At 38.2% G+C, this 18,272-nt stretch overlaps 1 protein-coding gene across 4 annotated transcripts; it reads left to right on the plus strand.

Moving 5' to 3' along the window:
- Window positions 1-776: 776 nt before the first annotated feature.
- Window positions 777-6,493, plus strand: LOC149772642 (uncharacterized). 4 transcript variants are annotated; one of them, XR_016417639.1, is made up of 2 exons: window positions 777-865; window positions 3,196-3,322. XR_016417639.1 is itself a non-coding variant. In XM_089947530.1 (2 exons), the coding sequence occupies exons 1-2, from the start codon at window positions 1,010-1,012 to the stop codon at window positions 3,862-3,864; spliced, it is 708 nt and encodes a 235-aa protein (XP_089803656.1). In that variant the 5' UTR covers window positions 1,007-1,009; the 3' UTR covers window positions 3,865-6,493. The 4 variants fall into 4 exon arrangements, 1 of the variants encoding a protein (XP_089803656.1); XM_089947530.1 differs by lacking the exon at window positions 777-865 and adding an exon at window positions 1,007-1,048 and having other exon boundaries at window positions 3,196-6,493; XR_016417637.1 differs by lacking the exon at window positions 777-865 and adding an exon at window positions 1,014-1,231 and having other exon boundaries at window positions 3,196-3,332.
- Window positions 6,494-18,272: the final 11,779 nt, after the last annotated feature.

Raw genomic sequence — 18,272 nt, forward strand, 5'->3', positions numbered from 1 at the left:
TTGGTGACATGTAGATTATATTTCCTGAGCAAATCATATGTTTGGTGACTTGTAAATCCACATGGAATGGCACAACCATCTGTCCTGTGGCCATTTTGAATTTCGCGCTTGATATGACTGTTATCACTTACCGGTATGTGTCTAAAGTATACGCGGGTTTGTTCCGGAATGATTTACATGCAGCAAAATTGCATATTTTAATGAACATGTGATATCAGACCCACAACATCGTCCAACAGTATCAACACAGATTTGTGGGGTTGATTTATCGGACTATACCGACATTGGTTTTGATTACGAAATATATTCAGAGTATCGTCTGATGTTTGATGATAATAGGTCATATACTGATAGTGACATAATGTCCTTACAAGGGTAAGCGTGCAATTTCTCTCCATGGTAGCCTATATGGACCAAAATTGACAAAATTTTACTTTTGATCATATTTCCCGTACGCAAATAAAAGATATTAACAGTTAAACTTTCTTAAAATCAGTAATATTTCAATAATAATAATAATAATGATAATAATAATACTAATAAAATTCATATAAAGTTAAATAATAATTGTTTTTACTTTGTAATATTGTTATTCGTGTATTTCCACTTTAATTACAGTTGTGTGGTCGATTTGATCAGTGGACCCTTTCCTTTATTGTGTAAATAGTCTGCCACTACAATACATGCGTGCTACCTACTATGCATAAGTTAGGCAGATACCGCGATAATATAGAGTTGTTCCCCAGTGGTACGTTAATCTGGGTCAGCCATGCGCTGTTTTATTTACATTGACACCCTTCGATTTACAAATATTTTTTATAGGAATAGAAAGAGTGAAAAGTCAGCGAAACTTTACAAATTATAAGTAAGCAGCAATAGCAAAACAGTTTTAATATGTACCGATAAGAATATTAAGTACCGCGATAATACAGCGTTCCGGGCTACTGAGAATCATACCTCACGGATTTTCGTTTTAAATCTGTCTTATAGTCGACCATAACAAATATCGATGACGTACTCAACCAACGGAAGTACGGTTGCTAAAAAGGTTTTACTATCTGTAGACAGTAAATCTGCGCTTTTTTTGTAAATATTAGGTAATTGAAATGGAAAGTACAGGGCATTTTAACAGCATGAAGAGCGTAGACTACCTGTAACTTTTCCTTATTTGTACTCAGTACTGTAGACGAGCTGATTTGATTCACTTCGGACATCATTAGAGGTTTTGAAGGTCTGCTCATAAAAATAAAATGTTACTCACTTTATATACGAGACGAACAGCAGCATGCCAGATATCATCATTTCATTTCGTATTTACAAAGGAGATGCCTTTTTTTTGCAAGAAAAGGTTACTTTACAGTACCTCGATCTATTCTAATGTCATTCAAGGTGACAATATGGTTGGCCGATAAATCATCCTAGCACCTATGATAATATTGATTGGCCGTTTAGTAGCTACGATGTCGTTCCCATTTTTCTGAGCATGCGAAAATTTATATATTTTTTCTAAGTTTGTGCCTCAGAAATGAAAGCCATGTGACTTAAAATTGGATTGTGACATTTGGGCCAAGGTGTAAAAAAGAAATCGTTTATGATGGCTCTGTACTATTAATATTAGCTTCTGTAATATATTTCATTGCTTTCAAATGCATATAGACTGTCATGGTTCTATGGTCTTAAACTAAGCAACATGTAAAAAGAGAACAGGGAAATTTACAAGTTTTGTAAAATCCCATAAATAATTTATTTTCCTAGAATACAAAGTGAAAATTTAACAGGAACTTTCAGTATTGTGAATTAAATCCCAAATAATCCTAACTTAAAGTTCATCACAAGTCCAGAAGTAAAGTCTTCCAAATGAATTTTAGTATTGAATGTGCAGATATGCAAATAATCTTGGATGAGCTGATGTGCCCGCAGTCTTGGTGTATCACAATGATATAATCCAGAATGACCTTGAATGAATCTATAATAATCTCAAAATAGTGATTTAGTCCAAACTATCAATGAGCACTTTTTAATTCCATTGGATAATTTAAATAAACAATTCTCCTCAAACTATTTCTGAACACAGCTGAACTTAAAAGTAGGAATTAATAATTCTGATGTAAGCACCCTTATATAATAAAACTAAGACGCAATAAGATGACCAGGTTGTGGATCATTTTCCCATAAAGTCAGTAAACAAATTCTCTTCTAGAACATGTTAAGGCTAGACCTGGAAATCAAATATCAGTAAACAGCTTATTGACAACTTACACACAAGGCAAGAACAATAACAAATGTGGATGAGAATTAACTTCCAACAATGCCTGCTGTGATACTATGTGCATACATTCTGCTAATGAATATGTAACAGCACTGAATGTAAAACACCAATGTAAAAGGTTGCTTTTTTCGTCTGAGTCTGAATATATATCCCAAAATTCAAGAGCATTGTTGCCAACGGGGTTACCAGAGTGACGAAAATTGCATGTTACAGGTATGTGATAAAATTTGTGCCCGTTGCTTCAGTTTTTTATGCCTTTGACTTTGGTGTCTGGGAAACATTCTCAAGAAGCACAGCCAATCCTAGCATACTTTAAAGATACATACATCATTAGACCATAGAGGCTTGATGACAAGTACAGATTTGTGATATTGAAATATGGAACATTATTGATCGATCAACCTTAGATCTTCCACACACCAAAACAAGTACTACAGTTCACTGCTGGCATAAGTGTTATCAAACAAACATGGATTGCTATTATCCCAATTTTTGATTCTGCAAGAAGGTGTTATGCTGATTGCAATGCATGTGTTCTTACATGCTGCTATAATTGATAAAGACAGAGGTTTTTGTTGAGTGGGGTAATTGTCCTGAAACCATTATCTAATTAGCAGTTTTTTTTATACATAGTTTGTCTTATATATTGGCTGTTTAAATTATGGGTCTATTGTAGGATGTCTGATTGTGGGGTTAATGCTCATATCTGAAAACAATTATGTGCAAAAGATCTAATGAATGCTTGAAGCATGCATAATATTTTCAAGTATTACCATTATGTTGTCATTAAATTCCACCTATTTTTAGAAACTCTCCCTTTAAATGGAGAGGGTAATTGACCCATCCCCCAGCATTTTATCTGTAGAATAGACCCTTCTTAAATCTGGTGTATGTAATTTTACAACTCTGTTCTTCTTTCTTTTCAGACTTTCTTCATGGTGTCGCAGTTGAAGCAGCGGATTTTAAGTGTTGGGGACAAAATGTTTAGGAAGAAAGGCCATTTTCTACTGAATGAACTATTTTCTAGAACTCAAATTAGATCAAGCATAAGACATTTACCAATATATGGTCCATCATATCATATCTGTATATGCCATCTGAAGAATTCTATAAACAGAATCAGAACAAACCACTTGCTAAAAAAATTCAGTCTTCAAGATGAACACTTAAAAAATTGTATGGTCATAAATTACGAGCCATCAGAGGGCAATCAGTTTTCTAATGGATGTCAGCGATTATTTAACACATCAAGTTGTGTTGCTCAGAAAAAAGTGGGAAATCAAGTTGAATCTGGCAACAGTATTTCTTCATCTGATACAGAAGATATGGCTATAAAACCTGTATTAGAAACATTCACATCTTCCCATCAGAATAATACTTTTGTGAATATAGTACCAGGGAAAGGTTGTCCGCCAGAACCGCCATTGGATTGCTGCATGAGTGGTTGTGCCAACTGTGTGTGGATACAGTTTGCAGAAGATTTGAAGAAGTACTACAGTGCTGAGGATGCCCATGATAAAATGCTTGAGGAAATTGAAAAACTTGAAAATACATCCCTGAAAATGTTCCTTAAAATGGAACTTGGTCTGACTTGATCCTGCATTCTGACAATAGTCGTTACTACTTTTATTAAAATTGTTGTTCTCCAAGGTTTTAACCCGTTTGTTATATAAAATCATGGCAATGTTGCAAAGATATACACCTAAGATAGTTGCCCGTTATATTTCTGTGATATCTTACCATGCTAAAATATTTCTACTGTATATATAATTTTTAGTTTTAAATTTGTATAAAATAGTTGTATTTTTTTAGAAATGGGCAAGTTCTTACCAGTACTCATGTCTCTATTCGTTACAGAATGCAGCCCTACCATTTTATGTGGCATTAGGAGTGCATTTTATATCATTTGATTTTGTATCTTAAACATATCTACCATCTACAAGACAAATATTTCTTCGCTACAATAGTGTATACTTACCAGTAGGGTGATAGATATTTTTTATCAATATGCTGTTTCATAACTTATAATTTATTTTCACTGTTGCCAAACAGAAAAGACATATCATGTGTAGTAAACTACATACATTTTAGATCAAAAATGGAATTCTTGTAATCTGCTGGCAGATTAGACTCAATTCTATTTGATTAAAATCATGATTAGAATGCATATCATTGGACCTGATCTGGTCATGCATCATGCATCAATAGGTATGGGTCTGATCTGTATACAGCGGATGCTCATTAGGTATCACTCAGCAATTGCTGACAATTAGCTATCATTGTATTCTGTTCTAGTCTCTTAGAAAATTACTCTATTTTTAATCTATATTTTACTGGAGATTTGCTAGTCAGTGAACAATTTTACTTGTATTCAGTAGAAAGCAGCATTAAAACCTTTTATTACAATTTTTTATTGAGCTCATCAGTCCAACTCATCCAGTTCATTCAGATGCAGTTATTTCTAGAATATACAGCATAGCCTCTTTTGAATATCTGATATGTTATTGTAGTGTCCAGGTCAGTGTTTAACATAAGCTACCATATATACTCACTTACAAGTTGAGTCAAACAACCAACAACAAAGATCCTGATCTGCTATAGCATAATGATCCTGCAGACCAGGGTCTATGTTGTTTGTTCTACTGATTACTCCTAACAAACTGCACAGATCAAGATCTGCCAGTGCATTATGTGATGGCAGATCTAGGTCTGTGCAGTTTTAAGTTGGACTTGTTTTATAAGTGAGTATATACAGTAGTCATCATGTACATAATGCACTGGATATCATTAAAAATGTAGAAAAGTAAAGGAAATATTTAATCAGTGTTGATTGTATACAAGCAAATAAAGTATGTGTCTCCAGTCGGTGGAAATTCGGATATTTGTTATATGTATCATATAGGTGGCGCTCTACAGTTTTGCATTTTGCATAGGGTTAGGATTTTAAAGAAAAAGAATTTCCCCGGCTTTCCTCACTGGTTATACTGGCTATTTAAAAAAGACCTTGCATATCTTAGGTATAATTCAAAGAACCTTTAATTCCCTTTATTTTGGTGTATGATTGATGGGTGTACTATGGGTTATAGAGTATACAGCTTGGCCTTACTTCAGATGTGCACCTTTCAAAAAAGTGCTAGCTCCACTTGGTCATTTTCACTTCCTGAACTTCAGAGGTAAATTGTATAAGAAAGAGCCAATAACTTTTTTTTTATATTTTATATATTTGGTAATTCATTCATTGCACTTTCAGAAGCTGGTATTGTCTAGTCTGGCAAAATTCATTTTCCATATTTTATTAGCTGCTATGTATAGTGTACTTTAGACTAATTCAGGCTGATTTTTTGACACAAGGGAGCAGTAATTTTAGTTAGCAGTGTGCTTAAATCATGTAAAATTTCCAAAAGTACAGTATCCAAAGAAATATCCACATTACATTAATGTAGCATAGAGGTATGCCAACATTCTCTCCATTGTGCATGTTTTAAATGCAAAAACTACTTCACCTTACATACGTCACTCTCTCAAAAGTACATATTAACTGGTGAGCGCCCCCATAACAGTTTGTTCTAGATTTACATACTGTCTAGTTTATTTATGATCTGTTTATGTTCACTCCCTCATTGAAGTTTTTAGAAAGATCACCAGTTATAATTCAATAATATATATGTACATGTGTGTTTTTATTCCTTAAAATATACTGTAAGTTAAATATGTTTGTGAGGTACCAGTCTATGTGAGGTACCAGTTTTTGTGGAATTTGTTGCTGCTACAAAAAATGAAAATCAAAACCCAATTAACTGTGATACTTCTGTAAAACAATAATACCCATTTTTTTCCCCAATACATTAAACAAAGTCTCAACAAAATTTTGTTTCCTGATATATATATATATATATATATATATATATATATATATATATATATATACACACACACACAGGATTGTTTTCTAATCTTTACTGTATAGTTTAGCTCCTTTTATATTTATAAGTAACTATGGACTGTTGGTTACTGGTAATGCAGTTTTTGTTGATTTATCTTTACTTTTTTACACGAGATAAACCCATTATGGGCTTATTTTATTATTTAGACCTGTACAACAACCTATGTAAGTAAGGAGAAAGATTTCCTTTGCAGATATAGCACAACTTTTTATGTCATCTTTGAAAACACTGTTTTAAAGTTATATTAAATTGCTGATACCCAGAAGCACTGATCCTATAACTGTTTTATCTTGTCTTTTCTTATCTAATGTCATGGAAGAGTTACTGGTGTTTTTTCTCTACTGTAATTTTTCTCAATTTACTGGGGTAATTAATTCACATAAATGCACTGTGTGTGCATGCTGATCATAAAAATTTGCCACAAGTCCAGCTGGTGTGTGTTTGAGATTAACTGACTCAGTTTATTTATTTTATTTATTTATTTATTGTTACTACTAAAAGCATTTTTACATATATGCTATGCTGTTACAGCGATGTGTGGTGTGACGGGATGTTATGCCGTCACTGTGTCCCAGTATTTTATTACAATTATTATAGAAGTCCCACCCAGGCTCGATTTTGGTTGGAAGTTAAATTAGTGAAAGATAGATGTAAAGCTCCGAGCCCCCAGTCAGCAATGCCAATGGTTAAATGATTGAATATGCAAAAAAAGTGAAATTCATTGAATAATAATTTAATGACAATTCAATAGTAAAATGATTAAAATTTCCCAAGTTCTCTCGTTCCGCTCAACTCAGTGATATCCTATTGCATCATTTGATTAGTAGTGTGAGATAGATTTCCACCTGACCTTGTATTCTGCTCATCTGTGTATTCTCTCACCTATTCCTCCAATTTCTTCTCCTCTTTCTCTCGACTAACTCAAAATTCCTTCTCCTCCTCGACTTGTCTGTACTTTTCCTCCTTCTCCACTTTCTCCTCCTTCACTCCTTTTCCTCCTCCTCCTCCTTGACTCTCTCCTCCGACTAGACTTGTCGACTCCCCTCATAGAGACCCAGGACTTAACTGAACTAGAAGTTCTGTCCCCCAAAAAGCTTCCTGTGAAAACACAAGGATATTATAATATTCTCCTTATTCCTTTTATCCCACACTACATCCAGCCTATCATCAGATAACAGCTATTAAATTTCTTCGGTCATGCATTCATTCACATTGAAATACTCAAACAATCTTGTATGGTAAAACAACGTCGTAATAAAAGCATGGTATCAATTACTTCTCATACATGCATCAATAAATTGCATCACATCAATACATATTCTAATCCATTATACTAAACAATATCACAACAATCACATCAGTACATATTCCTAATCCCATTATACTAAACGATATCACAACAATCAGATGCATTTCTTTAATTACAACTCAATGCAAAGTACACAAATATTCAAATATCCATGCTCTGATATATCCATACATCCATAATAACTAATCTTACACACTTCAACCATTTTCCAAATTCGCAAATCAAGCATGTGTAAAATCTAACATATCACATGAATAAATGGACTAATTTACTATGAAGTAACCTATTAGCGAATGACAAAATTAATTCTGACCACAAGCTAACAATCTGCATCATTCGCTACATAATACTCAAATACGACTGTAAATTTAACACTACAAAGGTAATTTCAGTACTAAATGATCCCAGTAATTAAGGATACATACTACACATAATTACAATTACACTACCGAAATATTTTGCAAAAATCGAGCAAATAACTTACTGACCTTTACGACGCTTTGTCTTTCCTTAGACTCTCCTAAGTTTTACCGCCAAATTACGACTGGCTACCCCGGAATAACCCTATATTGCTCAGCAAGCTTCCTAGGCGAGACTAAATTTTCGCATGTTAATTATAAGTTATAATTCGGATCAAAATTGTTATTACACCCTCTAAGTTCCGATTGGAAATCGTTTTGACTCGAGCCAATAAAACTTAGTGGATAATGTCCTTCTCGCTGTCTGACTACGTGGGGACGGATTTAGAACACGTCCCGAGGGGGACCTCGTGGTTCCTCTGATCTTAGGACTAAGATTGAACACATAGGTGGGAAGTCCATCGATCTAACGCCTGTGCCGATCGAAGATGCAGGATCGTCTCTATGGTCACGGTAACCTTGCGTAAGAAATTAGCTCTAGGCTGCGGAAATGTTTAGACATCAATATATTGCTTGTAATAATACCTTAGTTTATAAACGACTTACGAACTGGGGCTGAGCAAACGTGACACCCCCTACGCTTGAGAATAAAATCGGGATTTTATTCCCCCAAAATTGCTCACGCAATAAAAGAAATAAAATCATAACGACGCTACACGCTGACTACCGACACGAATATACACACAACATATGGTTATCTACAGAGCGATCTATGCCATTTCAGCGCTCCTGCTCATGAAAACGGCGCCTTTGTTCACGGTTTCTTTCGCGTATCTGATCTGCATCTGGTACTGCTGTAAGAACAGCGACCATCGCATCAAGCGTCCGTTCGACGATTTCGCCTGCGCAACATAGGCGAGGGGTTGGTGGTTTGTCATTGAAATTTGAAACTGCTAAGTCTAACAGGGGCATAGCTACTAGACTTTAGCTACATCTTTCTTTGTAAGTGTATTAAATGATTTGAAGAAAAAGAAAACAGACAATTCATTTTTTTCCCTTCAGATTTGAATTTCCAATCATTTTCGTTCGGCTTGCTTGAAAAGATAGCTTATTCTCGATGGGACAATGTCGCTTTATTTGGTCGCGTGCACTGACTAACCTGGGTGCTTCAGAACACACCTTCTGAGTCTCAACAGCCGGACTCCCACACATGCGAGCAAAATGGGATGGGATGGGAGCAAGTGCCCCCCTTCCCAGATTTAACATTTCAACATGTCATACATCTGTAAAATTTAATAGCTGACTATTACATGCGCCCTCCCCACAACAAGCAAATTTTTTTGTGTGGTGCCCTTCCCTCAACACTACGAATATGGCAGGTATGAGAATATTCATAATAAAATTTGTCAAATTTTGTCTAGTCATTGTTGATAGGATGCTAAAAGAAGAGTGTAAGTTTGGTGATACATATTTGTTCATTCTCTCCCCTCTCTTTCCAGCCCTTTCCCCCTTTCTCTCCTTTTCTCATCAGCCAGGAGGAGGGTATAGAACATACTTTACTAATTATATGGAAAATGGGACAGTCTGGAAATAGGTGAACATAAAATATAGTATATATGGGTTTGTAGGACAATGATTGGTTGATAATAATAAGAAACACTGTAGTAAAAATATCGTTTGAGAACTAGTACGGTTTGTAAGTGAAAATAAAGAGACACTGTTCAATTGATGCAATTTTAGTCTTTTTTTACAGACTGGACATACAAACTCTCAATACTGAATTAGTACCTGGTTTACTAGGCACATAACTAGAAACACATGTAGATAACAAATATGCAGCAGGTCATTTGGTTTTCTCCATGCAAGATGGGTCTTTACTGAAAGATACAGATTTGGTCACAACACAAATATTTTGAAATATAAAGTTATTGACATTTTAATATGATGGTGTTCCGATAGGATTACTATTGGAGTTGAATTAATACTGTGAGTCTTACTGGGAACCAGTTCTTAATACTAACATGGGACCAATGCAACATTGAAGTAGACAAGGGAGACAATGAGTGACAAACATAGACACGTTTACCATAAGTTGCATTCCCTTTATTTTGTGCTTGTCGCATCCCATTTATTACTACCTTGTATTCTTCCTGCAGACCCCTTTTTCTTATCTACATAATTGCATTATTTTGAGTCACAAAACACAGGTCGATGGCAAGAATATGGAAAATGTACCACAGTAGTAATATAATAGTGACTTTTTAAAATCAGATCCGGTTAGTTGCCTTCTGTACCCCGACTTTACCTTTTTTTTCATCTGCAGCGTGGGGATTGCTTGTGGGCACACAAACATGAGATAGCTCAAGTTTGCGAATGGGTTAACTCCGGATTGCGTTGAGCAAGTCACAAAGTGAGCTGCATTACAAAGTCTTGGATACACAAACAAGGGACCTAGCGCCTGATCATCTGGGGTTGGCTGTCCAACCAAGAATCCTATTTGATCTTCAGTTCTGCCTAAATTTCCTCTATCATGTCTTTTGGAAACTTCTTCCTTCTTTTTGACCGTCTTTGTTCCATAAAATCATCTGTGATTTTTATGGTAAAGCGTGCGGCTACTGCTGCAATCATTGCAAGCAATTAAGTTTTATCTTCCACATCATCGAATGCAGGTAATGCTATTTGGATATTATCAAATATAGGCTGTAGATCTTTCTTGTTGACCGTTCCGGTGGCCTAGTGGTTAGAGCGTCCACCCTGGATACGGGATATCGTCGGTTTGATCCCCGGTCTAGTCATACCCAAAACTTACAAAATGGTACTAACAGCTGCCTCGCTTGGCGCTCAGCATTAAGCGGTTAGTGTTAGGACTGGTCGGCCTGATGTCAGGATAGTAGTGAATAGGGACGGTCAAGGGGACTATGTAAAATTTAACATGGGAGAAAAAAATATCCACTCTGGGGACTATGTAATTTAACATGGGAGAAAAAAAAATATCCATTCTAGGGACAAGGGGAATTTAACACGGGAGAAAAAAAAACTATCCACTCAAGGGACAAGGGGAATTGAACATGGGAATAAATCGTGGGACTGTCTAGGGACTAGGGGAAATGGAACAGGGTCGGGACCCTATTTTAATATGGTCTCGACCTGATGGGTCTATGGAAATGGAACAGGCGAAAATTGAAACAGGGAGGGGTCTCTATTTTTTATTTTTTAAACAAAAAAATACAAAATGGGGGCTAGGCAATGAAAGTCAAGATCTTTTCTAGATATAGGAGTGGCCCTGAAAAGGACCTTTGGTTTTCTTCTTCTTCTAATTTCTTCTATTTCTCCACCAGCTTCTTATTTTCTGTCCTACACTTTTTCTATTCTATTCTTTCTTTTCTTCCTCCTTTTTCTTCTTTCTCTCTTCTTTCTGCTTCTCCTCCTCTTCTTTCTTCCTCTTCTCATTTTCTTCTTCCTTTTCATTTTTTTCGTTCCATGCTCTCATCCTTATCCTTTCCTCTTCATCCTCCTTCTTCTCCTTTATTTCTTTCAACAGATCACTGATGATTTTCTTTAGTTTTCTTAAATTGTTGATCTCCATCTTCACTCGATGGGGACTATAAGAATAGTGATCCTCGTTTAGGTTAACTAACATTTGCTCCATCATGCCCAAATTGTCCAGGACGTCTTGCAATTTTTTCATTTTATCAAGGTGATTCGAAGCCATCTTCTTTTTTATTCTTTGTAGAATGGTGCGAACGACGAACGTTGTAGGTTCTTATACGAAAAGTGCGGACGTGAAGGAAAACATCCCCCAAGACAAAACTTATATTACCTAGATCATGTCCAAACGCGCGGACGTGAAGGAAAACATCCCCTACCTTTCTCTTCTCATATTATCTACTATTCACATACGCGAAGCAGCAATAAACAAACCCAAAATCTACCATCCACACACGCAAAGCATTAAAATCAAATCCCAATAATCTACTATCCACACTAACCTATGCTAGCACTTATAAACACACAATCATATACATAAACACATACACTCACACTAGTAAAAAAGAGTCAGTGTTTATATTCACACTACTCTACATACACACACTGGCAAATGGATTACTATATCTTTTCTAGAGTATTGGGTAGCCCTGAAAAGGGCTGTTTGTTTTGAACTCCAGGGCACCTGGTTAATGGTTGCACCTCCCCGGCCTGGCACCGCAAACGCATCTCCTACTCCAATCTCCTTTCACTCTTTTTGCTGGGAGTGCAGAGGCGGAATGAGTGGCTTCAGTATCCCAATGTTCTGTCTCTGGGATTCTGAAATTTCCTTGTTGTGTCTGTGGTACAGCCATTCCTCTCTCCTTTTCCTCCTCTTCTTTTTTTCTTGTCTCCTCCTCTTCTTTTTTTCTTCTCTCCTCCTCTTTCATCCTTCCTTCTTCCACTACAGCCTCTGCGGCCAGCTCATTCAGTATGAGCCTGGTATATTCCAGGTGCACATGAAGTTCTAACAGTTTCGCAAGCCTTCTGCTCATTCTCTTGTGTTGATCAATCAACAAGGGTAGCTAGACTGCCGAGCGATTTTCAATTTATAGTTAAAGCGCGGACGTGAAGGAAAGCATCATCTAAGACAAAACTTATATTACCTAGATCATGACCAAACAACGCGCGGACCTAAAAGAAACACTTACTCACTTTTTATACTACCCATCACTATTCTAAAACATGTTGACAAGCCACTTAAAGAAAATACTTACACACACACACACACACACACACACACACACACACACACACACACACACACACACACACTTTCTAAGCAAGAAAAACAATTCATGTGCTTTTACACCCACTTCTATTTTTTAACTTATTATAGGCAATCGATTGTTATTTCTTTTCTAGAGATTGTGGTAGCCCTGAAAAGGGCTGTTTTTTGTGTGCGAAGTTGAAGCTAGGGCGATTTTGTATATTCTACGAATGCGACGTCCTCTGACGATAGGCTTTCTGACGATAGGTCTGCTTCTTCGGAAAGAGAAGAAGAACTCTTTGGTGTCGATACGACAGTCGACAAAGCCTCTGTCAGGTTCAGGTTGCTGCTGCTGCTGTTGTTGTTGCTGTTGCTGCTCTCTCTCTCTGCTGTTTCTGAAGTCTGTACTTCTCTGTCCATTCTTCTTTCTCCCTGTTCATTTCTTCTCTGAAGAGCTCTTCTATCAGGTCTTCAGTAACTTTTAACATTCTCACATTCTCTATCTCTTCTGGCTTCGGTATCAGACTGTGTCTGACCCTATGCAAATTCACGTAGGCTTCGTTTAGCTTAGCTAATTTGGAGCACATCTTCGTAGGAGGATGAGTCGACAATGGATGGTTAGACTTTTGTTTGTTTGTTTAATTGAATTTAAGTGGTGTTCGCTCGCAATGAGCATGTACCACTGGTTTATTTGCACACGGTGCAATTTTTGATTACTCCTGAGGGGAGGAATGGTGCCACACTCCTCAGGTATTTATGTACTCACAGAGTACTATTTGATTGGGCCGTTAGTTCGAAGACAGTAGTGGCGTGCCCAAACGATACTAAATGTAAGGCCTAAGTCATGAGTAGGAATAGTACAAACCCACACTCATGTATTCAGTTGCTTTTAGCTGCCCCAGGTGTCAACCCAAGCAGTATGTAACGTCAGCTGCCATTGGCCAGCTATGACGTCACATTAGGACACCTGGGCTTGTGGCAAGTGGAAATCGTTCTACATCTTGCCACTTTTGTACGAAATCCGAGCGTGGTAAAGGAGGACGAGGTGCTCAGCAAGCCAGCCATGGATGTTGTGTACTTCCCGAAACGCCAGCCCGTACTTATTTCAAATCGAGTCCAGTTATACTAATGGATAATAAAAATACCAATAATGTGTAAGCCACCTCTGCAATTAGTTGAAATCCTGACTAGTCTGTTGAATTTCCTATCCCTAAACGTTCTATCTAATCTAGTACAGAAGTGTACATAAATGAACTCCCTATTATTCCTTATTTAATGTAATATGTCTAAGCGACATTTAAAAGTTTTGTCACTGGTAGGTTTTTAGATAGTTGTGAATTTTGAGCGGTGGTCCAATGGTTCAAATTTGTAGGTTTTTTGGTAAATATGGTTAGACTGGAGGCTACCCCAGTTTTAAAGTCAAAGCGCGGACGTGAAGGAAAACATCACTACACGGTTTTCGAGCCGGAACGTTCAATGACTGTCATGAGAGGGATAGTAAGAAGTCAAAGAGCATGAATCAAAATTCCTATAGCCAAACAAAAGACAAAGGCATTTTTTCTTCAAAACAACATTTTTTTAATTCAAAATCACTTAACACTAGCAAACAACTATAACATTTTTAACAATAATCCAACAATATAACATCAAACATTTTTTTCAAATCACAAACATATTTTTCAACTAACACATTATTTTGGACAGGGCTGACAACGTTGTGAATGAAATTGTGATTCCACTGTTGGAAGTCATTAGGCCATTGATGGACACTACGTTTTCTAGCTTGAGACAAAAGATAAGCATAATGGTCACAAAACAATCGATCTACTTTCACATCGTTTCTAGAAGAAGAACGAGGATCAAAATGAGTCACTAAATGTTCTAAGGAATAGCCCAGGCTGCGATGATGCAGAAAATACACACAGTACTGTCCACACACCAAGGAATCTGTGCCTTGTAATTTCACATTATTGAATCGGGTGGTCTGAGCATTTCTTCTCATAAAGTCAATGATATCGTCTTCCAAAGGAGGCAATCCATACGAATCGAAATATTCCACACATCCTTCTTGAGGAAAGTAGACGGCTACCCAGTGGGTTCCTGGGAGATGACTCTCGTCCGTGTTGATCACATAAGCTTGATGATCTTGAGGTTTGCGATGAGGGAGTTCATCTTTTGCACAGACGACAGAATTCCAAGAAGCCGTGTACGAGCTGTGGTTCAAAAGGTAATAAAGTTCCCAGGTATCTATTTATTTGTGTGGTTTTTTTCTTTTTCTTCTTCACAGGTAATAATAAGTGATCAATTCGATCCTGACTTTTTGCTTGAAAATGTCTGACAAATAACCGTTTCTTCGCTTCGTCTCCCCACTCTGATTCAGGAGAGCTTCGATACGATGGATCTCTTGAGTGGTTAATGTTGGACAAGAATGTTCACGCAAGTCTTTATACCACTGATGCAACACGACTTCGTCCGAGATGAGACTCCAAGCTTCGTCCAGATACTCGTCCAATTTTTCTTCTTGACTCAGCATCAGGCATTTATCGTGTTGAATTTGACTGGGATGATCGTTTTGACATCCATAGCAATCTTTCTTGATCAATTCCGTCATTTTTTCTACCAAGTGTTTGGCAAAACAGGAGACTACATGGGCTTCTTGTACTGGCCATCTTGACTTCATCATGATAACTTCTTCTTCTTCCACGGTCTCCTCACATTCCATCTCCAAAGTTTCTCCACTTTGTAAAGAGGGATAACAGTCTTCCATGGCTTCTAATAGTCTAGAATGACTTCTCTCAAACTGTTGATTTCTATCGTATTGTCAAATTCTGCATACAGGATGACGTTTACTGTCTCGTCCAGTGGCTTTGCAAACTGAAGTTCCACACGAATCTGGCTTGATTTTATAGGGTGGAAATGTCCCTCGTCGCTGCCTTGGTCTGGACTGAAATCAAAAGTCCACAAAGCATAGCCTCCTGCATAATCCTCGTACCGTGACTGGTGTCGGTTCCTAACTGGCCGGTAGCTTCGTACAAGGACAAGTACGATCTCAAGTAATTCATCTTGGTAAAGTCAGGTTCGAAAGGTCGGGTACACAAGGTCTTGCCATCGCGACTGACTTCGATCTTGGACACGCCAAAGTGTTGAAAGTAGAAAGGATTTTTAAGGACAGCTCCGTTGAAGGCTGTATTCTCGACGATAACCAAGGATTAAACGTTTGGGTAGCTGTCCTTGGAACAGATGATCTTCGATCATGGATGGCTGTCCCCTGGGAATGGTGAAGGTTTTCACTTCCACTCGTCGTATCGGATACTTGGCGGTCGTTCTGCTCAACGTGTGACTGATGTCGTTACCCACTTTAGGTAACACTTCCTCGCGTCGTACGTAGAACCTGGCTTCCTCGATGACAGTTTTGCAAGTGGCAGCAGCAGCATTACCTATCACATGGAAAGCGGTACTACTAAGATTCAGTCTCAGGCGGACATTCACCCCGTCCAGCAAATACTTTTCTGGCAACCACATGTCCAAATGCAAACGATCCATCAGTTCTAAATTTTTGTTGAGTCCTATGATTCTGTTTCTTCGTTCTACAAATCCCTCATTGTGTGCTTTGTTTGTATCCGTTTCGGTTATGTCAAACTGACCCGCATCGTCAGCTTCCCATACCACACAGGCATTGAGATGAGTGTTCTTGGCGTCTATTCCGTACGTCAAGAGATTTTCCAGTTGGCACGATAAGGGTAAGTATCCATGCTGCTACTGCCTAGTTTGTTATTCAAGTACAAGTCCACTCCGCTAAACAAGGAATGCATGAAATTGTTGACGGAAGCTATTACCTCATCACCTTCTAGGGACGTATTGTCATCATCTACAACTTTGACTTTCAGGTACAAGTAACTCCTATTCAGATCGATGTAATCTTCGGGCTGTCCTTTGATTTCAAACTCGATGGGAGCTGAGGCTGTCAAAGAGGAGACGGGATGAAATTCCACCCACTGGGATTCTTGCATGGCCATCATGCTGGGGGGGGGGGGGGGCATGGCAAACAGATCCAGTTCTGACTTGGAACAAGCGCAAGACTCTCGGTGCATCATTTTTTTCTCTTTCTCAATAATCGAAAACGTCTAAGTCTCGAACGGTTCTTCTTTTCTTTGTCTTTCTAGCTTTAGACGTGTGAAGTCTGGTGAAAGGGTGTTTTCTTCTTCTTCGTCTCTTTCTGCCTTGTCCTTGCTGTGACTTCAAGGAAGTAGGAATGCCTGACTCGGTAGCGTGCAGGGCATTTATAGGTGTTTCTCGTCGGCCCAAAAGGTCTTTACCCGTTTGCAGCAAGACATTTTTGCCTGCCCTCACGAAGGCTTCTTTGGGGTTTTGTTTATCGATGATGACATTTTGGAGAAATTCTTTGCCTTGTGTCAATGCCGCATCTTTCAAGGCGTGCAATCCGCGTGTCACCATCGGTTTCAACACCGGTGCCACCGAACGAAAGGCCGATTTTAACATATCTCCGAAACTGTGTCCTCGCTGTCGAGCAACCCCTCGGTACACTGGATACATGACTTACAAGTCGTGAGAGAATCGTTTTCGAAAATGGAGTTTCACCGTGACTTTTCCTTTCGTGAATGGAATATTTTGTCCCAGATATTCTTTTATAGCAATGTTGACCGTGTCCAAATACGACTTGCTGACAGGCAAATAGTGAGGATGTACAAATTCGCGGTGGACGTGATAAGTGTTTCCACCTTCCTCGTCAGCGTTCGTGGCAGAATCCACTTTGAAAGGAATGACACCCAGTAACGGTACGGAGGTGTGTCCCACCACGCTATACTCCACCACATCGGAGTACACAAAGATCAAATTCAGTCCTTGGTTCAGTTCTACCGGGGCACGAAAATACTTGGCAAAAGTATCTTTGTCGTAAATGACTGGTAATTCGGGTGTTTGCTCTACTATCTTCCTCAATCCATGTCCCCGCCCAACATGGCAAACAATTCGGTACAAAATAAAAAAGACATCATTTTACCCCTCTCAGGAAATTTCATTAGGAAGCGACGAGCTACTCTGTGGTATTCCAGGGTGACACTTTTTTTGACACTCTCCAAAGCTTTCAAAAACACGACATTAAACCTGGAGGCTATGGTGCTCACCAAATGTTGTCCACTAAAATAATAGCCTGGAGGAATTAAGAAGTGATAGGTGGTCCACTTTTGATTTTTGTGGTAGGGGTTTTGTAATCATATTTGACATGGGTATCCAAGCACTGTTGCAATTGCTTGTCATGAACTTCCACCTCAAATTTGTTTTGATTGGGAAAGACATTGAGGACTTGGGTTGGGTGAATGATTTCTACTAAAGCCACTTCCCAATGGGCTTCGTGGTCTAATTGGATTGCCTGAGGTAATTTGGCTGTGTAACGGCACAACGTGTTCTTGGGAAACACCTCCATGGAACTGTCACTGGGTAAGGTTAAGTAAAATTGGTTGTTAGTGTGACTCATAATTCCAGAGTTCTGTGGCTGTCCGAGGGGTTACTGGACCTCAGAGGCGTGTCTCCGCTAAAAATGGGGTTATTGTTGTTGTTGTTGTTGGAGTGGCGACTGACACTAGCACTGGACACAAGGTTCCCGTTGTTCCCGTTCGAAGAGAATTTCAGGGAAGGA

This window comes from Sinohyriopsis cumingii, unplaced genomic scaffold (genome assembly GCF_028554795.1).
Source record: "Sinohyriopsis cumingii isolate HCF-2022 unplaced genomic scaffold, ASM2855479v2 utg001324l, whole genome shotgun sequence".
In the NCBI taxonomy this organism is placed as follows: domain Eukaryota; kingdom Metazoa; phylum Mollusca; class Bivalvia; order Unionida; family Unionidae; genus Sinohyriopsis; species Sinohyriopsis cumingii.

Bases quoted from the DNA above. Each gene is read 5' to 3' on its own strand.
- LOC149772642 (XM_089947530.1), top strand. From the start codon at position 1,010: ATGACGTACTCAACCAACGGAAGTACGGTTGCTAAAAAG. The intron at 1,049-3,195 runs GTTTTACTATCT...CTTTCTTTTCAG, and splicing joins GAAGTACGGTTGCTAAAAAG to ACTTTCTTCATGGTGTCGCA.